General features: G+C 36.6%; 1 protein-coding gene across 1 annotated transcript in view; it reads left to right on the forward strand.

Annotated features, from left to right (window-relative positions):
- The window catches only part of IKZF2 (IKAROS family zinc finger 2), a 169,949-nt gene extending 149,936 nt beyond the window's left edge, over positions 1-20,013 (forward strand). Inside the window, exons 7-9 of the mRNA XM_060301457.1 lie at positions 4,998-5,135; positions 13,211-13,354; positions 19,289-20,013. Coding sequence (XP_060157440.1) covers positions 4,998-5,135; positions 13,211-13,354; positions 19,289-20,013 — 1,007 coding nt within the window. The remainder of the gene's footprint in view (positions 1-4,997; positions 5,136-13,210; positions 13,355-19,288) is intronic.
- Positions 20,014-23,507: the final 3,494 nt, after the last annotated feature.

Genomic DNA, 23,507 nt, shown 5'->3' on the forward strand with positions numbered 1-23,507 from the left:
TGCATAGAAAAAATACATGAGATAAAAATGTTAAAGATACTTATCTCTAAATGATATAATTATAAATAATTTTTGGTGAATTAAAAAATTTTCTATATGGATGCATTGCTTTTAAAGTTTGTAAAAGATTCAGGGAAAACCAGTGAAAGGAAAATATTTAAAGTTAGGAAATGATGTCATTCATGAAAACACCACTTATTAGTTCTTGCTGTGAACAAATCACCATGCTAAACTCTTTGAGGTTACAAAGATATATAAGACATTATTTCAGTCTCTCAAGAAGCTCATAATCTAACATGGGAGATCAAAATGAATGTATACATACAGTTGATTCTTGAACAACACAGGGGTTAGGGGCACAAACACCCCCTCCCTTGCAGTGGAAAATCCACATATAACTTCACAGTCAGCCCTCCACATCCACGGTTCCACATTAGTGGATTCAACCAACTGCAGATCATGCAGTACTGTAGTATGTATTTGTCGAAAAATATTCACATTATAAGTGGATCCATGCAGTACAAACCCAAGTTGTTCATGGGTCAGATGTATTCACAAATAACTCAAGAGACAGAATGTTACAAGTTTCCTAAGTGTGAGGACCAATACAGTTACAGTTCTTTAGTAGGAAAGATCGCTTTTGGATGGAACATGGTTAGGGAGATTGGAAGGATGCGTGGGATTTCAAGGGGCAGAAATTGTGTGAAGCCATTCCAGAAAGAACTAAGACTCAGAAGTGTAAAAGCGGAAGGTAATCCTGGCTGAATCCTGGGGTAGAAGATGGGATGTATCCCTTGGGACCAGACAGTGTAGGATGCTGAATGCCAAGTACAGGGATTTGGACTTTGTTCAGTAGAAGTGAAAAGTCATTGAAGGTTGTTGAGGAGAGGAGTAAAATAATTACACAAGGGAAGAGAACACCTGGTTTGAAGTATACTAAGCTTGCCCAGGTTCATGGTAATGAACATTTGAACTAGGAAATTGGTTCTGGGAGTGAGAAGGAGGGATAAACTTGAGCAGTTATTTGGATGTGAGAAATGAGGTAGGAGGCAACAATAGTGGTTGCCTTATCACGAGTCTAGTTTATTAAAACAGTGGTAACGCACAAAAGAGCAGTCAGAATAAAGAAGTAGTTTTGTAGAGGAAGATAATTTTGGATATGTTGAATTTTAGATTTTAGATTTCAGAGGAATATGCATAACGCAATACTCCAAAGGCATTTGGAAGTATGAGGTTGAAGTACAGTCATTCAGCAAATACATATTGAGTACCTCCTATGTTTAATAACTACAGTAAGCACTATCAATTCCAAATTGAATAAAACATGACCTCTGTCCTCATGACAGAACTCGTTGTTTAGGACAAGGGAAACAGAGATCAGATGGGTAATTACAATGCAATTATCGTAAGTAATGCATCAACAGAATATGGACAGAGCGCTGTGAGAGCACAGAGGGAGGAAACTGTGTCCTTGGGTTCACCATGATCACTTTTTAAATGTTTGTGACAAATAGGAGCTTCCAAACATGGGAAATTATTCCAGGCATGATTTGGACATTTCATAGAAATGAGGGCTTAATCTAGAGGGAAAACGGGGAGACTACTGTACTGAGAGCAAAACCTGGAGGTACATATATATTTACCAGGTAGGAAAAGATTGAGAAGCCAGGGAGTGAGGATGCAGAATCTGATCCCAGAAGCTAAAACAGGAGATTCAAGACTCCTGAAAGTTTGATAGGGGCAAGGAATTAGGAACATTTTGGACTGATTAAAGTCTACCGGATTTAGCACTTCAGAGACTATCGATGACTTTTTTTAATTTTTTTTTTTAACCCTCAATATAGAACTTTATTAGGGGAAGGGCGATAGAAGGTCCCTGTGTTGAAGGTACTACATCATGGAGACCTGGAGCCTGGAGAAGATGGCACTGGGGAGTTAAGGGAGCTTTGAGGAGGGGTAGCAGAATGAAGGTGTTTCAGATAGTGAGACTGTGTAAATAATAACATTTGTAAAAAGAAAAGTAGCAAAAGACTGGTCCTTTTCTGTGAATATATATACATATGTTATACATATTAACTCATATAGTTGATACCTATTATACAGTTAAACTCATCATATATAGGGAGTAAATATAAACAATATTTTCATGACCTTGATTTTTAGGAAAAATAGATGTCCATTAAAATTACTGTAGTAATCATTTCATGATGTATGTAAGTCAAATCATTCTGCTGTACCCTTTAAACTTATACAGTGCTTATGTCAATTATATCTCAATAAAACTGGAGGAAGAAAAAAAGAAATATCAAAGAACTGACAGGAAATGGTCTTGTAGGGGTAGTAGGGCCATTGGATTTGGAAGGGACTGTTGATGATGCTTGAAAATAATTTTCCAAAGAGTAGCAAGGGCATGATCTAGAATTCGAAGGAGCTAAGAACTTGAGAGTAAATAGAAAGAGATGACGGCAGTTCCCGGAAACACTGTCTCTCCTCCACCCTCCCCCACATCCCCATTATCTGACGAACTTCTACTTTTTCTTCAGTTATCAGCCTAAATGTTCATACCTCAGGTAGACCTTCCTGTCCAACCTTCTCACACTAAATTGGGGTCCCCATGTTATACTAGCTTACCATTCTTTAGCTCTGTAGAATTTACAATTTGTAATGTATTGCTTGTATATTTGTTAAATGTCTGTCTTCCTCAACAGACTGTTGGTTGCATGAGGATAGGCACCATGAGAATTTGCTCTCCACTTTACATTCCAGCCTTGTCCCAGTGTTGGTACCTAGTAGGCTTTCAATAAAGATGTATTAAATGAGACATGTAGAAGGGTAAGGTGGAACACTTCCAGAGCAAATTTCTTGGACATAGAATAGTTATGAGATGTCAGAGTCCAGCATGTCACCCAGTATGTGGATTCCTGGAATAGAATACAGATGAAGATTTGGGGAAATTGAGGTTATACTTTTAGAGCAATTTACTCCAATATCTGTTATACTCACAGAGAACAAGGATGGGATGAAGAGAGGAAGAGTGACGTTTTAAACAAATAGATGACAAAATGGGAGAGGCTGAAGTAAAGCAGATGGGGTTGAATTCTAAAATGAGGGGAGTAGAAAGTATCCTGTCTTTTCTTCCTTACCTGGGGAGTTGGGAGTTTATAGAGCGTTGTGAGCCAAGGGAAGTGGACAAGAACTATATTTTAATTAAGTTAAAAAGGTGTCAATTGCTTAGAGAAATAAGGGGAAGAAGTATAGGAGGATATTATGTTCACAGTAAAACATAGGTATCACAGGACACAGTGCAACAGGACTTAAGAAGGGGCAGAGATGATGGAACTAGTTTATAGTGGGCTGTTAACTACAATGTATATGCTTAACAAGTATTAGCTGCTTAATAGACTTGTTGAGAGAAAATTCATAAAAGGCTTTTTGTCATATGTAGCCCCATATCTTGGAATGCAATTATATATAAATATATTTATACTATTTACATTAATATTTTTGACTAAAAGAATATTTTCTTGTATTTTTTATGCTCTCACACAATGCTGTAAGAGTCTTCACAATATAAAAAGCTACCTAGTTTTTACTTCCCAGAAATTCTTGGTTCTGAAAAATAGAAGTTACTTTGCCTCGTATTTTTAGAAATGACTGATCCTGCCTTAGATAGCTTTTGTTTTTTAAGACGGTTTACAAAAAAATTGCGATTGTCAAAATAACTGATTTGAATTTATATGCACCTCAAATACAATCTAAAGGTTTGTTTGGGTTTTTTAATCGATGTAGTGAAATCTTTATGCAGGTGTGAATACCTTGTCTTGTTAAAGTATTTCAATTTCATTTATGACCATTATCCTAGCATGGGTTTGTAAGGGACCTGGAGTTGAGGATGCTATCTTTGACCATAAAAAAGAGTTGTCTATTTGTCCTCTAGGCAAAACAAAATGATTCCTAAGGGAGTCAAATGAGAGCAGCTGACCTGATTCACAATGTGCTTAACTGAGGGCTTTGGCAACAGACCACCTGATGCTTTATGGTTTTCTGTATCCGTTCAACACCAAGAATCAAAGTGCTCTGTGATACCCTTGTGAATAGTCTTACATTAAAACACACCTCTTTCCCTAAATGTGTTTTTTTTCTTTTAATTTTTTAAAGTTTTTTTTTTTAATGTGAGCATTGAAGTATTTTACCAGGTATAATGAGATGTGGCTATTAGAAAATAATTCATTTCCTGAATGTGAAATATGTAATTAAGTATCACTATCGTTGTATAACTAAATATGTTAGGGCTTTGGTGATTATTGTTAATAATCCTGACTCAAAGCACCTAGTAGGTTAATAATTCTTGGTAATATAAGAACAGTGCTGACTGATGTAGGAGAATAGGCTGATCTGCCGCAAAGTTTTGCATGTGTGAATAGTTCTTACCAAGGTGGAAAGAAAAGAGAAACTCTCTGCCTTTATCTGTGCTTTTTCTCATCACCTGAATTCTTTCTAGTCTTCTTGGTACCCATGAATAATCTTTTCATTAGACAATGACATTTCAAGTTGTTGGATTTTAGTTTCCTTCAGTAAAATTCTCTATTCTTAGCCCCCTCCCAATAAATAAAAATAATTCTCATCATGTATCTAGGACACTCCTGATTTGTCTTTTGAATGAGTCAGAGCTGAGAGAACTGTGTAAGAGTAAATGTTAGTGTTAAGAGTCAGATAATTTGAAGATCAATCATCAGCCTCTCATGATCTAGGGTACAGTCAGAGCATGATTTGATTCATTATTTCCCCTATCACCAAAGGTACGATCTGCCTTTTCTTGCTGTCTTTTAATCTTGGTAGAAGTTTATTATCTTTAATTGTCTCAACGGGAGTGTGGTGGAGGAAGAGATTTAAGTCTGAAAAGCATATAAATGCTTCCTCCAGACTATCAAAAGTTAGCTGGTAATTTTGCTTTGGATGAGACTTGACAGCACACTAACCTTGAGTTCTCTTCACAGTGGGTAAACCTCACAAGTGCAACTACTGTGGACGAAGCTACAAGCAGCGCAGTTCACTGGAGGAGCACAAGGAACGCTGCCACAACTATCTCCAGAATGTCAGCATGGAGGCTGCCGGGCAGGTCATGAGTCACCATGGTGGGTAGCAATGGCATTCACCATTTTCATTCTCCCCTACTGTTTTTGTCATTTGTTATGGGTTAAATAGTTCTCTCTACCCTTCAGCATGAAGGTAACATTATAGTCTATTTTAGAGCAATTTCAGGTCACATTCACTTTGTATGGGATTATCTTCAGTACTTTAAATGAGTTGAGCTTTGGGACACTTTGCAAACAAGCTATATTGAGTTTTTGTGATACACCCAAATTATTCCTGATAGCATTTGTTTCAATTGCCATCATAATGGCACCTGGCCTTGAATACACCAAAGTAAGGTACTCTTTACTCTTCTTTTACATTGGCTGCACCAAAGAGTTTGAGATGGCTTCGCATAAGTCTATAGGTTTTTCTAAAAGAAGTAATCGTTCATTTGTGTATTTTCATTTCTCTTAGGTAAGTGATCAGTGATATAATTGAAAATGTCTCCAATCTGTCTTGTGATTTATCTTGGAAGTTACTGATTTAGCTTTCTACAAGTATGGGGAACAATCTAGACCAAAATTAGGTGCCACTTCCCTCCACAAAAATAAAAACCCAAACAAAACATCCTGATCTCCTACAATAGCGGGTAGGAAAGCAGTCCCTAAGGTTTATCAATTAGTAATTATCTGTAACTAAAAAGTTAATGTTAGTAAATCATCCTTTTTAAGGAGAGTTATGAATTTTAATTCTTTAGATTTGGGGCATCTCTTTGGTCCTACTATATTTTTATACTGATTGATTTTATTATTCATACAAATATATACAGAAATGTTAACTTACTGATACATTTATATCTTTCATTTAAAACAGATTTGCCCAGTATTAAATAGTACAGTTGGGAAATCCTGTAGTCACTTTTAAAATATAAATATTCGTTTTGTATTTATAGGCAGCTCAAGAATTATCTGTGAGGTTTTTGTTTGTTTTATATAGTATGTACTGTGGAACTATGTTTATTGGACAGCTAATGATTACTTGTTGTTGAACTGGGAATCTTTTATTTTGTTATCCTGAATAATTGAAGCATTTCTTTGTATTGAGGATAGGTTATATAATCTAAAGAATCAGATTTAATTCTATCATTGTTGTGAGTTGAGTCTATTTGTTTTTATATTATTATTATCAACTAACATTTTAAAAACCCTGTCCATGTTTTAAGTCTTTGTAAATTTGGAACTGCAAGCTTGCATTGCTGGGGCCTATGACAGTAGTATAGGATCCAGAGCATCGAGGTTAAAATGGTGGACCTAGGAGTCCAACAACTCTGGTCCAGATATGTGATGTCTGAGTTTGTCACTCATAGGCTTGGTTTGAATTAAAAGTGATTGGATGTACAAAAAAAAAAAAAAAGTTTTTTTTACTATTTCAGGGCATTAAATATTAAGAAATAATAAATATTGCATCCCCTATAAAGTTATGTTACTTACCAGTGTTAACTTAGGCATTTGAGGTTTCATTTACTTACTGAGCACATTGTTTCTGTTCAAATTGCTGCTTTTAGAGGTGGCTTGAGGCAGGGTAGCTGATGGAGGCATGGGGCATGCCAGAGTTTTCCAAAGACACCGTATGGCACTACTACTAGTTTTTCTGTATAATATTCTCTCATTGCAATTTTGACATTTGACTGGATTATTAGTTTTATTAACTAATTTTTCCATTCACAGTTATTTATGAAACTGTGTTGCAAACACATGTGAATACGAAAAATAGAATCTCTCCTAAAAGACCTTATGTTGTTATAGTGAGGTAAGGCATACATAAATAATTATAGTCAACATGTAACTATCTGTTGAGAGATTAATCAGCTGTAGAATAAGTGGTGCCAAAAAGTTTCAACAGGTGTATTTTGGGGTAAAAAGACTTCTAAACAACTACAGCCTCAGCATCAACCCCCATTCCCCAGATCGCTTAGCCATTGACAGGCGAAGGTCTTTACAGATGGCTCTGAAACTGGAAGTGAGGAAAGTGGGAAAGACACTCAGGTACTGGGTAGAGCAGGGGACAAAGCCAAGATGGAGTGTGTGCGTGCACGGGAGGGGGCAGGTAGGTTTTGATATCATTTATAGACCCAAATATTTGTTCTTCAATAATGGATGGAGTTTTAACCACATAAGTTTATATTACTACTATTTCATGCTGTACTTTTTCTAGGTGTGGTGTTAATAATAAATTGAGATTATCCTTAATCTCTGCTTCCTTTTGTTAACATGCTTAATAGAGAATTGACCCTATAAGGTAGGAGTCGATAAATGCCATAAGAGAGACAATATGGATAAAATGCTACTACAGTTCATCATTAACCTTGTCTCACATACATGGCTTGGCATGTGACTCGTTTTTGACAGAGCCACAGTGAAATTCATATTTACACCTTCCCTCTCTTAGTATCCTGTTACATCGTATCTGTTATTCTGTCTTTTCTTTCAGAGTAGGTAGGGGGGTTGCCATTATTGTGGTCACCCATTAGCTCTTTGAAATTAATTACTATTCTTTCTTTTTCATATCTGACACTGTTATATTTCCTAGACCTTTCTTTCCCAAAACATGTTCCCACGTTGGCTCCTTCTAGTGAGGAAGCATCTGAAGTCAAAGAGACTTTCTTTCACTTCATTCAGGAAACATATATCGAGGGCTTGCTATGTGCCAAGCTCTAAGGAATGTTCTGGGAATATAAAGATAAATGGATATAATTTTGTTCTTATATTTGTAGTCTGGTAGGAAATACATAAAAGATCAATAAAATGAAGCAAACGCTCTAATAAAGGCATATACACTTCCCCAGAAGCACAGATGCAGAAGTGACCTAACTGATTGGAGAAGTCAAGGAAAAGCTTCTTTTTTTGTTTGTTTGGGTTTTTTTGTTTGTTTTTGGAAAAGCTTCTTAAATGAAGTGTTTGATCCATACACGAGGATGAGAAAAATTGCATAGATCTGATAGATTCACAGAAACACATTCCAGGGAGAGAAGTTTCCATAGGCTAAGACTTGGAGGTATAAAAGAACATTAACAAGTTTCTAGATGTAGAACATAGTTGGGAGTTAAAGGGGTGGTAGGAAATGAGACTAAAACAGTAGGCTGTGATGCAACGATAGAGCTTTACATGCTAATCCAGTGTTTGAATTTCATTGGGGTAATCAAATTCCTGTCTTCTAAAGAACAGTGTCACCAATGTAGAATAAAGGATAGATGCCTGACTGGAGTGTGAGGAGAGACTAGGCCTGAGAATGCCAAGGAAAAGATGAAGAGAAGCAGCAGGAGAAAAGGATGAAACACTGAAGACATATTTACAAGTTAGAATCAAAAGTCCTCAAGTTTGATGGAAAAGGAGGAACTTGATGACTTGTAGTTTTGGAAATAAAGATAATGATGAATTGGGTTTTATGGCAGATTATCTTATTTGAAAGTTATTTTATGCTCATTTTTCAAGTCTTCTCAGCTTCAAGTAAAAGCTTTAAAAAGCAAAGTATGTAATTAGCTTTTCCTCCTTGCCTGAAGACAAAAATGAAAGTGTGACCCAGAAAGACAGCCAACTTTAAAGCAAGAATATATATTCTTATGTTTATGTTTTGAATTATTTGGTAAAGGGAATTTCTTTATTGCAAGGATGGAGACAATTGGGAACCTATAAACTTCCTAGTAAGCTTGTTCAACCTATTTCCAATGGGTGACAACATTTCCTTCATTAAGATGTTTAGTGAACATCCACTGACTATTACATTTGTCTCACATCGTAAAGGGTACTAAAGACACAGAGTCAAATAAAATTCAGTCCCTACCTAAGGTCACTTACCAGCTATTGGAAGAAATAGACCAGTAAACCAACAGTTACAGCACTGAGTGATAAGCATCAGATGATAAGCACAGAGGACAGATATCTAAATCACAGTGGGTGTCCAAGAGGAATTTCTAGGGAAAATTTTGAGTGGGGTTTTGAAAGGCAGAATAGCCAGCTGAATAAATGGAAAAGGGTGTTTCATGTGGAGAGAACAACAGCATGTGTGAAGAAATAGAAGTCTAAAAGAGCATGGTGGGTTAAGGACCTACCAGTACTTATGTATAACTAGAGCCCAGTTGGTAAAGGCGAGAGAAATTGGAAGGTGATAAGACCTGAAAGAGAGGCAATGAACAGGGCATCAAAGACCTGTTGTGCTAAGCAAAGAATTTTGTACTTCACCCTAAAAAGTATTATTACATTTACATTTTATTGCTAGAAATGTGGGAGATAGATCAGAAGAGTCAAGATAGGGCCAAGTAGTCCATTGCAACAGTCTCCTGATTGGTTGAGTTGGACTTAGTAGCCAGCAATATGCAGAAGTTATTTGAGAGCAACTATAGACGTAGAATCTAAGACACATAGTACCTCTATGCGTATATATAAGGAGAGGTGATAGGGAGGAGGGGTAGAAGACTGGGTGAAAGGGAAGAAATCTAGGATTTGCCCAACATGTCTAGCATGGATGACCAGGTAGATGGTAGTGTCATTCACTGAGATGGAAATTAGGAAAAGAAGAGAAAGCTTGGGGAGGGAAATAGAGATTTCAGTTTTTGAACACATTATCTTTTAGGCACCTGTGAGAGACAGCCAAGTGAAACTATCTAGAAGGAAGTTGAATATATAGATCTCGAGCTCTTGAGAGAAGTCTCAGTAGGCAATAAAGATGTGGGAGCCATCACTATATAGGTAGTAGTCTAAAGTAAGAGATTTTATAAGGTTATATGGGTACAACCTTATATAGAGCATAGAGTAAGACATCTACAAGACCAAGAACACATTAGGAAGGGGAAGAAAAGAGCAATGAAGCTGAGTAAGACCAGAGGATGGGAAAATGGAAAGAGTGATTTCAAGTGTGGGCACTGCCCAATGTTGTCAAGAATATAATTTAGGTAAAAGCTTCTTTTATGTTCTACAACATGGAGAAAGTTTGTGACAAAATAGAAGACATCTGTTTTGTTTGCCTGTCATACATGTCATACATGCCCTCATCCTCCTACAGTTAACAAGACTTCTCTTTTCCTTTAGAGAGCTGTCCTCTCTAATCGGCTGAAGCCATGGCAGGACTGTCAGTCTAGGTGCCCTGCCCTCTTCTGGTGGGGGGTGGACATGTGACCTAATCTAGGTCCCTCAGACTGTGTCTTCTTGGAATTTGAAATTTGAGTGGATTGTTTGGCAAAATAGCTATGTTGGGAACACTTGTATGGTTCTATCTTTATGATTAATCAGTGTGGTGAGATAATGAAATAATGCAAGGATAAATATTTTTATCATGGTTATAACTTCAAAAATAAGGAAGATATTTGGTTATGAAGTTTGTTCTAAGAAGTGGAGTTTGCATATTGGTATTTTCTTAGCCTAGTTGAATGTCTCACAATGCGATTAATGCATTATTGAGTTAACTAGACAACTTGTTTTGTGTTTCAAGCAATGTATATCTAGAAGCACTTTGATGAGTTGCACCCAGACACATGAAAGCAAATAATTTAGATTAGTTATGTAATATATAAAATGTGTCAGATCTTTTCTCAGTGGAGACCTTAAAAATATTTCAAACTTGTTTATACAAAGTCAACACTCAAATAGTGGCTAAGAGCCCAGGCTCTGGAGTCACAGCACCTGGGTTCTACTCGTATATTCCCTGTTAACTAGATATAAACACTGAGAAAATACTTCAGTAAAAAAAAATTGAAAAAAAAAACGCATTGTAAATCAACTATGCTTCAATTTTTAAAAAAGCACGCTGAGAAAATTACATCTTTGGGTCTTTGTTTCCCCATCTGTATAAAAGAGATGGTAATTGTACCTATCTCAGTGGGTTGTTGAAAGCTTAAATAAATTATCAGATGGAAAGCCTTCAAACAGTACTTAGCACATAGGGTGAGTCTGTTGTTGTTATTATTATTGCTGATATGGTAGAAACAAGACTAATGTTTGATATGTAAAGGACTGTTGGCTGTGAAGTAGAAGTTAGATCAGAGCTCTGCCAAAGTCATTGTTTTCAGTTCATATGAGCTTCATTGAACTTGGGACAAATCACTTGAATTGAGGTGGAGGTGGTGCGGGACAGTTCCCACACCCAGGTTTCGTTTTGAGTGTTAAATGTGTGCAAATATGAAAATTCAAGGTGAGACTTAGAGCAAAACTGCCAAGTTTTAGACTATTCATTTCAAAACTAATTAGTATATTCAATTTGGGGGCAAACCCTGTTAACCAGTTTTGCTGTTTTTTAGCAAGATTGACAACAACAAACTTTTTTCTCTTTCCTTCTTTCGTTTCGGATCTTGGCTCATGACATATTTTCATCTTTGGTCCATTCATGGCCAGTTTTTCAGTTATATAGTTATTTTTTAATAATGTAGTAAGTGCCCGTGAATTCAACACCTAAAACAAAAGTTAAAATTTTGACAATAATCTGTATCTAATTGCATGGCCCCCCTCCACATCACCACTGCCATTCCATCCTCCTGGCCCCCCTTATTTGAATTCTGTGGTCATTCTTTCTTTGCTTTTCTTTTTAAGTTTTTTTTTTTCTTATTTTACTTGTTGCTAAGAGAGGACATGATGTTGTGTGTAATATCTGGGGACATCTTTTTGCAGTTGTATATCATGAATTATACCTGTATAGAAAGTGACTTATGTGTTTCTTTGTTTCTAAGTCTCCTCTTGGAATTTTTTCCCAAATTAACATCCAGTAATTACAGAATCCCTTGCCATTAAAATAGAGATTGAAGATTGAATTTTTCTGGCCCATCCACCTGGCTATACTAGGTTAACCCAAAACTTAGGTTGAATATCGATGTCTTTAAACATGCTTGAATTACAAAAACATTTTCTGATGCCGTTTTTCATTTCTTCAAAATCAGCAACCTGTATTGGTTATTAAATAGGTCACCTGAATTGTGCACTGGATTTTCTTAACTTTCATCTCTTGCTTTCTCACTCTTAGTGTCTGCCCTTATAAAGGATAATACATTGTGTTTCACACAGTGGGGCTATCCCTTTACAAAAGAAAGGAGCAGAATAAATCATTTTACAGTGCATGATGAACAAGTAAAGATATCCTAAGATATGAAACCTTTAGATTTCCAAACAGTGCTGACACAAGTACGATTGGAGAAAGCAACAGTAATCAAGAAATAATAAGTTATGGTCCTTCCTGTGAATATTGGTTTTAATCAACTGATCTGGTCTGTCTCTGATATTCCTCTATCTTTACTTAAATGTCCTTTGACAGTATTTTTATTCAAAAACAACTTTTATAAGTTCTGTGTCTACACCATAAATGTCAATATGTAATTTCAATATCTATGAATTAATATATTAGCCCACAGCAACTTAGACTGGAGAGTTTATGTCAAATGAATTAGAGCAGTAGTTTAGTAAGCAAATATGCCAGTTTAGAAATGGATTATGTTGTCCTGCTGAAGAGCTCTTTTTAAAATAAATTACAATCATAAAGCTGTCACCGTTTACTGTGCATGGACATGTTTAGAACTGGATCTCCTTCATGAAGACTGCTTTGTGCAGGTATGTAGCTACTGCCAATAGGGCTCACAGCTCACTCAGCTCATCAAGTAGAAAATCTGTTACAGGAAAATACATGGGTGAAAAAAAACTGATTAAATATTATACTGCTCTTCTGTGTGTCTGTGTAAGGTTTCCTCCAAAACAAATTGACTTACTTAAATTGTTTTAGAAAAATAAACTCCAGAAGCCTTGAGAACAGTGCAGTCTTAAAGTAGTATTGATTTTAATCAATGCTAAAAACACTTTCAGAGGACTAAGATGAGACACAAGAAGAACATGTTGGCCACCAATAGTGGCAACAGTTTATGTCATTGATCTGAGAGAGACTCGGATAAAAACAAATCCTCTGTGTGTGTGTGTGTGTGAGTATACACACACTAGTGTTAAAAGTATACTTTAACACTAGAGGTTATTCTTTCTACTTAACTTTTATTCAAGCATACTAGCTTATGTTTGTATAACACATATTGAGATGGCAAGTCCAGCTTTGTATCTTTTTAAATGTTGAAGAAATTATCAGATTACATTTTTTGTATGGTTTTATATAGTACCTCCTATGGAAGATTGTAAGGAACAAGAGCCTATTATGGACAACAATATTTCTCTGGTGCCTTTTGAGAGACCTGCTGTCATAGAGAAGCTCACAGGGAATATGGGAAAACGTAAAAGCTCCACTCCACAAAAGTTTGTGGGTAAGCATTACAAAGGGTTTTATTTCTGTAAAAATTGATTTTAATGAGCAAAGGCATGTCCCCATGTGCTAGAAATATATATTGGTGTATTTCAGTTCATGAAGTAAATGCCCATCTCTTTACTCCATTATGCCACTCCGTGTGTACCGCATTTATACACACACACACACACACACACACACACACACACACACACACTACACACCCTTAGGCATATGGGCCTAAGAAAGAGAAATGAAGGAAAGAGTGATAGTAATCAATTACTTTCTCAAAATGAAATATTATATAAAGTGAAATAACAAATAACAATACTTAAGGGAAATGATGTAGCCTACTAGCCAGTTTTGTAATCTTTTTAAATTTGCATTAGCGCCAGGTTTTTAAGCTGTTTTCTTTACACAGTGTTAATGCTTTTAGTATTTAATCTAGAATGAAGAAATCTTTTTTTTTAATTCTGCACTAAAATATATAATGCAGCAGCCTACATTCAAGATGTTTCATATTTGGATCTATAATTCATATTTTGATCTTTGTTTTCATGTAGCCTACAGTTTTGAACTGAAAAGATTAAATGTGATGTGTTAGACTTTCCTTTTTCATTTCCAAGCCCTGATATTCTTTGATACAGTATACAGAATGATGCCAACTCTGAGTGTAAGTTGTAAAGTATCTCTGAGGATACAGAAGCATCTAGTTTTTTTAAAAAAAATGAATGAATAACAGATTCAATATAAAGAATTATCACTATATATGTAATATATATTCTCATAGACTTACATAGAGTAAAAATTAGAAAAGATAAAAATAAACAGATTCTCACATTCTAGTGTCAAAACGCATTATAGAACACCTTGTGAGGGTTGAGTAGTGACTGAGAGAAAATCTTTTCTTTGGTTATTTCAGGGAGGAAAGGGTGATACAATTGTCTTACTCCAATAAACACTTAGAGAAGATTTCTTTTCAATCTAAAATTAAAGAACTAACAAATCACCAAAATATCAGTTTAAGACAAGCTGGAGAGATTAACTGACAAAGTTCATTAAAGGAATGCTGAAGGGTAGCCCCAAGGATCATAGTTTATACTAGGTCAGTATAAAACTAGCCTCTGAGAGTATACTCAGATCTGCCTTGGGCCCTAAGTTACTTTTATTTCTCTGTGTCTCTTTCTTCCTGTTTATAAATAACTTTTTAAAAATATCATTCATCTGTTTTTAAAATTAATTTGATGGCTGTCCATTAAATGTCTATGTCTCAACTAGAGACTAGTATAGTTGGAAAAATATGAAATTTATTGCTATTCTATTTTCTGAATTTACTTAGTTCTGCTCTTTGTAATATTTCCATGTTTCCTTTGACTTAGAGATGCTACTCTCGATTTGATTAAATTCCTTAGAAAAGGGTAGTTTTTTTAAAGTACATTTTGATTCTAAAATAAGGACATTAGATTTTTATTAGAATTTGATGGTATTTTTTCTTTATTTGGATTCTATCCTAGTGGTAATACACAGTTGACCTTTGAACAACATAGGGGTTAGGGGCAGTGACCCTCATACAGTAGAAAATTTGCATATAATTTACAGTTGGCCCTCCTTATACACAGTTCCTCCATATCCACTATTCTGCATCCATGGATTCAACAGTATTTACTGGTGAAAAAGTCCTCCTACAAGTGGACCAGCGCAGTTCAAACCCATGTTGTTCAAGGGTCAACTGAATAACAAACAATTGCATAGTAACTGTTTTTATGATGTCTTTTGAAGTGAGAAATTTCATCATTCCACACTTACTGTAAATTTCTTTTTATCATGTCCCTCAGTTAAATATTGTTTTTTGATTTTATCAAGCCCTCCAGGCCAGTGATCCTTGAACTTTCTGTATGTGTTTCCTCCTCTCTTTTCTTATTCAGTTTAGATTCTATGACTCTGTTGTCTTGTTGTCCTTCTACCTTTCTCCTAGTAAAACCCCACTCTCTAATGGAGCCAATTGAGCCTCTTTTCCACATCTACATAGCTGCTAGTAATTTTAGAGAAAATTTGAGTAACTGATCTCAAATACCGGTTGTCCCATCCCTACTATATAGCAGCCTTCCTTTAATTCATCCCTGAATAGCTTTCTCTCCTACTCGCCACTTCGGGCATTTCGACCTTTCTCTACTCTCCCAAAACATGGTATCTCACTCCTTGGTGATATTACATCTAGATTCATAGGAAATAAAATCAGTTGAAATGATTTCAGTATAATATCACTAATCCTGTAGGATCACGTGCATTCACATGAATACTTTCTTTCATTGATGAAGGAAGCATCCTTCCTTCTGATTAATTCCTCTTCTTGCACTCTGGAATTCTCCTATCCCAGCCCCCAGATAACTTACACTATTATTTCCCCCCTTTCTTACATATATATATATATATATATATATATATTTTTTTTTTTTTTTTTTTTTTTTTTGCGGTATGCAGTCCTCTCACTGTTGTGGCCTCTCCCGTTGCGGAGCACAGGCTCCAGATGCGCAGGCCCAGTGGCCATGGCTCACGGGCCCAGCCGCTCCGTGGCATGTGGGATCTTCCCAGACCGGGGCACGAACCCGTGTCCCCTGCATCAGCAGGCGGACTCTCAACCACTGCGCCACCAGGGAAGCCCTCTCACATATATTTTTAACCTCTCCCTTCTATTGGCATTTTTCTTTTTGCATTCAATGTGATAAACTCTCATGATTAAAAAAAAAATCTAACCCCAAACCCAGGTCTCTTTCCAGCTGCCTACTTTCTCCTTCTCTTCAAGGATGTAGTTGTTGAAAGAGTTCCCTATACTTGCTTTCTATAAGTTCTTTCTTTCTACTCATTCCCCAGTCTGTACAACCTGGTTTTCTTCCTTGTGCTCTGCTGAAATTATTCTCACTGAGGTGTCCACGAGCTTCAGAGTGTCAAGTCCAGAGGAACCTTTTTAGACCATCTTAAACCTAGAGAGCATTTGCACTGCTGAATAGTTAGTTCCTTTGGAAACACTCTCTTTCCTTGGTTTCTATGACATTGATCTCTCTTGCATTTCTTCCAGCTTCTCTGACCACTCCTTCTCAGTCTTTTGTATGGATTTACCCCAACAGTTATGCAAATGGGACAACAGTAGTAATGGAGGCCTCAATTCATATGCCTAAATATTTTAATATTGTCAATCAGGCTTAAAAACTATTGTGTTCTAACCTCCTAATCTGGAAGACTGAGTTCAAATAAATATAGAATTCTCAGATTCCGTGGAGTTCCACATCAGACCTTGGAGGCATGAGCCGAGCCACCACTCCCTGACCTGCAGCCAGGCCCTTCTTTTAAACCCACTCCTGATTCTTTCCAGTAGCAAAAAGGGGTCTTATGTACCTATGTGTAGACTTTAGTCTGCACATCCAAGTTCTTTTCATATCGCACCCCAAACACAGCACACAAGAGTAGTGTATTGACCGTTCTTCAAGCCTAAGAGTGTACGTATCGGCAGCACAGTTGGTACTCAGGACAATGGACCCTATGAAGAGGACTGTGCGACACTTGGTGCAAGCTCCCAGCCATTTGGAGAAGGAATTCTGGGGTCCTGGGTGCCCAGAGTATGGTCTAGGGTGTAAGCTCCAGGTAAGCACATTCCCTTGTCCCTGTACGCTCCTTATTCCATGAGCAGCACGGCCCAGGGCTCTCTAAGCATGGGACTCAAATCCCACTTGCCCTAGTTTATGGGCAGGCATAAAAATCTTGATGTTCTTCCAGGTTCTATTTTTGACCTTCTCTTTTTCACACTTTACCTATGCCTGGGTGATATCATCTATTCCCATGGCTTCAGAAGTTACTTTCAATCAACTGATGACTCTCATATCTATATCTCAAGCCCAGATCTCTCTCCTGAGTTTGAGACTATATCTCAGTACTTATTAGACATGACTTATTACTCATAGTATTCCCCAATCTGAATTCACCATCTTTTCTATCCCATTGCTATCCATTAAGTTCCCCAGTCCAGAAACCTGGGCTCCATACTTAACCTCTTTTTCTCATTCTCTGTGTCTAGATAATCACCAAGTTCTAGCAACATTTTCTAAAATTCTCTCCATTCCATCGAATTTTCTCCATTTCCACTGCCACTCTACTAGTTGAAGCCACCATGATCTCTACACCTCTACAGCAAGAACTTCCTAAACCATCTTGCTAAATAAATATCTAGTTAAGTCACTTCCCTGTTTAACCCTTTCAGTTCTTACTGCTCTCAGGATAAAATTCAAACTCCTTAATTGTTGAATGAGCCTTATATTATCTGATGCCAACTTTCTCATCTATTTCCATTCGCAGCCATATGCAAAGTGTAAGTAATCCCTAGAATGTGTCATGCCCTCTAGCCTCTGAGCCTTCCTACCAGCTGCTCCAACCCCCACCATTCCTTTACTTGGCTAATATTTGTCATCACATTCTTCTCTCTGATGTCACTTTCTTCAAGAAGTTTTCTTTTACTATGAGTTATGTATTCCTCTTATTTGACCCCATACCACATATCACACTGTATTATAAATGATCCCTAAATTGTTGTCACTCCCTCTAAACTGTACACTCTTTGAGAATATAGATTAGGTTTGTCTAGCTTAACTTTTAAACTCTTGACGTTGCAATATCTTAATTGTATGCTACAAGATAATTACTCATCATATTTTTTCTTCCATTTTCATTACTCTGACCATTACCTTCATCTCATTTGGGGGACATTTCTTCAAACCTGTAATAATACTAGCCACATGAAAGTATTTTTCCAGAATGCAGTTCTATGGATCAGCGTCACATGTTAGGCACCTACAACAGCATACCAAACGTTTCTAAGAACTTCACATATATTTTAAAGAAGCATTTATCTGTGAGATTTACCTATCAAAGTAACTAAGTATTAGTAGGAGAACCCACTGTTTTAGTGGCAGAAGTTTTCAAAGATAAAATATTCTGTCCAAAGCTGGCAATATTTGAAGGAGAAAAATTTAAACTACTATTTCATGCACCAGACTCTTTTATAGGTAATATTAGATATTATGTTGAAGTAAAATACTGAAGTAAAATTAAATTAGTTGAAGTAAATGTTAAAGGGAAAACTACAAATATCCTTCAGTCAAGAAAATGTATAGAAAACTAACAATGGGTATACATACATACCAGCACCATTGCACATGTGTCTAAATAAGAAAGGGTTGATGCAAAAATGAATAATTATCCATTTCAAGAAGCAAAACAATGAAACATAGTATTTTCCAAGTTTATAAGTAAGTGCTTTGGGAAATATTCTATTTTTATATAGCCCTAAATTTCATTCAGTTTATCAGACGATATCAGCTTTTAACAGTACTTTAATTGTGGCATTTTAAAATTTTCCATAATGACATGTATTGGATCTATAATCTTTCTCTAATATAGCACCTATATCAACCAAATTAAGCCTACACAATTGTGAGATAACAAGTGTTATAACCAGATCACTCTCGCTTTTATGATCTTTGAAGCTTGGTCACTGATGTTTAAAGTATGCAAAAACAAGTATAATCTCTGACTTACTTTCACCTGGTATTTCTTCTTTCTCCTATAGTGGCTGAGCTCTAGACAAGTGGACATTTTAATAGAGAATGAAAATAAGATAACACACAATGATAACTTTTAGGCTAGATGCATTTTCGTGGTGGCATTAGAACAAGTGCAAATGGCTTGTGAAATTTTTATTACTAATCCTTTTTGTAGGTGAAGAGTATTTGTGAGTCTCAGCAGAATTAAAGAGCTTAAATACTTGATCTAAAGAATAAGAGATACCATATTATGGAAAATGGAAGTGATGAGTTAACTTTGTACTTTTATATTTTTAGTCCAACCACTTATTTTGTTGTGTTCTTTTTTTTCTTTTTTACTTTTCTCCCCCTCTGTCTTTCAGGGGAAAAGCTCATGCGATTCAGCTACCCAGACATTCACTTTGATATGAACTTAACATATGAGAAGGAGGCTGAGCTGATGCAGTCTCATATGATGGACCAAGCCATCAACAATGCAATCACCTACCTTGGAGCTGAGGCCCTTCACCCTCTGATGCAGCACCCACCAAGCACAATCGCTGAGGTGGCCCCAGTTATAAGCTCAGCTTATTCTCAGGTCTATCATCCAAATAGGATAGAAAGACCCATTAGCAGGGAAACCTCCGATAGTCATGAAAACAACATGGATGGCCCTATCTCTCTCATCAGACCAAAGAGTCGACCCCAGGAAAGAGAGGCCTCTCCCAGCAATAGCTGCCTAGATTCTACTGACTCAGAAAGCAGCCATGATGACCACCAGTCCTACCAAGGAAACCCAGCCTTAAATCCCAAGAGGAAACAAAGCCCAGCTTACATGAAGGAGGATGTCAAGGCTTTGGATACCACCAAGGCTCCTAAGGGCTCGCTGAAGGACATCTACAAGGTCTTTAATGGAGAAGGAGAACAGATTAGGGCCTTCAAGTGTGAGCACTGTCGAGTCCTTTTCCTAGACCATGTCATGTACACCATTCACATGGGTTGCCATGGCTACCGGGACCCACTGGAATGCAACATCTGTGGCTACAGAAGCCAGGACCGTTATGAGTTTTCATCACACATTGTTCGAGGGGAGCACACATTCCACTAGGCCTTTTCATTCCAAAGGGGACCCCTATGAAGTAATGAACTGCACATGAAGAAATACTGCACTTACAATCCCACCTTCTTCAGATGTTGACATACCTTTTTTTTTTTTTAATATTATTACTGTCATTAATTCTTATTTTGTGGACGCAGTGTCATTTGCTCTGCCTAATTACAATAAGGAAGGAAGAAACAGAAGAGAGGAGGGATGGGATATTGTTTCTTGACAACTTGGCTTGTTTATTTTGTGGGAATTACAGAGCAGTTCATTTCTGCCATGCATAGATGTTAAGGTATATCATGCTTTGAGAAAAAAATAATCACTTGATTCGTAAAGATTCACACCTAAGGATTCTAATTTGCCACTGATGTTCAGGATTATGATTGAAGGCAGGAAAGATTAGCGTTTTCTGGGTAGGACTTTCACAGTTTAAAATGGGATAAGTAATTTTACTGTTCAAAGAAGAATTTGTTTCAAAATGTAAACTTTTTTTCTTCCCTCTAGAGATCATGGAACACAAACACATTATTTTCAGTGATAACTCCTTGGATGAGTTGTTGTTGTGGGTTCTATGTTTACTTCCCCTATGGAATTTATAATACGGTATGTTGTACACTGTACCATATAGCAAAATTTTTAAACTACAGGTAGTTAAGGACAGCTACAAATACATGTGAGGTCCTAGGATCTTATTTTTCTAAACTTAAGCACTGTTTTTCCATAGTTTTGATGACTGGCATTTTATAGACACCCTGGCAGCCTTACTTTTAACACCTTTAATGAATAGTATTTTTATCTAGTTTTCAGAATAACATGGTCTAAGAGCGGCTAAGAGGCAGTCAGTAGTTTCCAGAAGGGACCTCTGCTTTTCTTAAATTTGCTTGGGAAGTTTTCTTTTAAAGTTGTAATGTGATGGCAGCATAGTATATGTATCTGTTTCTAAAAGTATGCTTACGATTGTCACTTTATCAGCATTTAATCAGTGTTAACCAGTCAGCAGAAAAATATAATTAGACTAACAGTAGGGGGGAAAAATATCCACTCAGAAATCCCTTTTCTGGTATTTCTCTTTTCACTGGTTTTTCTCAAGCTGTGACCACCCAGTGTTTTGTCCATAGTCTGTTCGTCTTTTACTCTTCTAGTGGAAGGTCTATAAAAATCTTGCCATAGGCTATTTCTTTCAAAATCTCCTCAGAGCAATTGCTAATTTGACCTGAATGTGGTAACTTGAACCCCATAAGATTACGGAACTAGGGCTATTTATTCTAGTATTTCTTCAATAATAATATTTACCACTTTTTGGTACAAGGAAAAGGGAACGTCTTTGTAACCGGTACATTAACTATAGATAAGACAGAAAAGCAAAACTTATTTTTACCTTTCTTGGAGTCCAGAATGTGACTGAACCTCCAAGCTTAAGTCTCCACGTCCACATTTTTCTGTCTCAAAAACATGCAACTATTTATAAGTTCTTGTCAGAAATGAATCTCAATCCCTTACTACAGAATTTTTCTTCTTTCAATTCATACATACGTTGCCATATTTCATGTACAGATTTTAATTTCTTTTATATGGGTGCTCCTCTGCTTTTTCTTTGCAGTCTAACAGCACTAGAGGGGAGGAACTGAATGAAACTGATTAAATTCATCTTGGGGGACACCCTTGGAGGGGGAACTTACTGTTTGTGTTTACGGAGGACAGGCCTGACCATGACTGGATTATCTGATAACCATTTCTGAATACTAAAATTACATTAAGCTGATAACCGCTGTAAAAAAAAAAAAAAAGTCATTACATGGGATGCTGAAACTGTGTTTCTTAATGATGCAAGAATGATGTGAGAATTAGCAAGACTAGAGAACTGTGGACAGATAGGCAGATCTGGCCCCAGTACTGTTCTTCACTCGTTTTCTAGTTTACCATCTGCTTATGTAAGCACCTTCTAAGCACTGACACAGCTAGAGCTAGGCAAAAATGGTTACAACGCAACTCTCTTTTACTAGCCCTCTGTGGTAATTATTTCTGGAGAAATGTCCAAATTGTTCCTTTAACTCTGAGAGAAGGCACCAAAACAGAAATGCAACCTGTTTTAAAGAGAACGTCCACTGTCACTTTTCCTGCATGCTTTGGTACATTTTACTGCATCGTGAACATACAGTGTGTTCAAAGGTGAAGCATGTCTTTGAGACTTCCTCACCCACCTGCCCAACCCCTCATAAATAATTGGAATTTAATTTTTTTTTCCTTTTAGAGGAAGGGAAATAATTTAAGGCTAGTGATTTTGTGTTTTACTACAATTCAAGGAAATATTTGGATGGCAGTCAGTATGTTCATAACTTTGGTTATGTGTGAGTTTCTGCTGGCATCATCTATGAATTTTTTTCCTGGTTACTATTTTTTATTTTCAGTGTATGAACAATCATGTACCTACCTGCCCTGGGATGAAACTGAATTTAGGTGGACCTACAGAGTTCCATAGTACCCCCATGAGGACAGTACTAATGCACTCTCCTTTTCTGATTTCATCTTTCTGAGAATCTTTTTTATTGAAGGGACTTAATACTTTTGAGAGTGTATTTGCTACACGTGTGTACTTGTACTTTCTTAGCTTTATATAAGGAACAAAAAGAGGTAAAGATGGCTCAGGGTATGGCAGGGACAAATAAGGACAAGATCAATTCGAATGTGTAGGTTAGACAGAATTTTTGTGGACACAGTGCTTCTGGGAAACCCTGGATGGCTATATTTGCATGCTTCTTCATGAAAGGAAATATGCAAGGTGGTAGCACCTAAAAATAGATATGAGAGTCAGACACCAAATAAATCAAGTTTTACATAACAGTTATATGCCCAGTTTATTTAGGTGAGATTTCACGTTACAGATCATTTGAGGGGCGTGAAAATAGGTTAGCTTCTGTATTTTCCAGTTTGGCAAAAATTCATCACATTGCTTTGCCCTAATTTCGCCCAGAATTTTATCTCCAGCTCCTGTTAGAGAAAGGTGTTACCTCTCTCTGATAGTGGTCAGTCACTTTTAAAAAGCCATTCTAATCTGGCTTGTTAAAATAGTGAAAGTGACCAGTAAGCAAACTGGAAGAGATTTTGAGTTGTTGAAACATGCCATTGAGAATTTTCTGGAGGGACAAAATGGGAGAACGAGAGACTAGGATACAGATTTGGCTAAAAGTAGGGATTGTCTCTCCTACATACATACAAGCAGCTATATACATGCATCATAGTGCACATACACACACATTCTTTTAAAGAAAATTCATGAAAAAAAGCACAGTGATCAGATGTGTTGCAAGAGCCTATAGAGAGTTAAAATTATAGTTAATACCTGAGCAACTTAGTAGGTTTACTTTACCAGATTGTACTGAGAAATATTAAAGTTACTAGTGTGTCTTTAGGACTAGTTGCAACTATTCGACTCAAACCGTGAGGCTTTACTGTGTACTTACAGAACAAATCAAAACAAATCAAATCAAAAAAAAAAA

Source organism: Globicephala melas, chromosome 7 (genome assembly GCF_963455315.2).
Source record: "Globicephala melas chromosome 7, mGloMel1.2, whole genome shotgun sequence".
NCBI lineage: Eukaryota > Metazoa > Chordata > Mammalia > Artiodactyla > Delphinidae > Globicephala > Globicephala melas.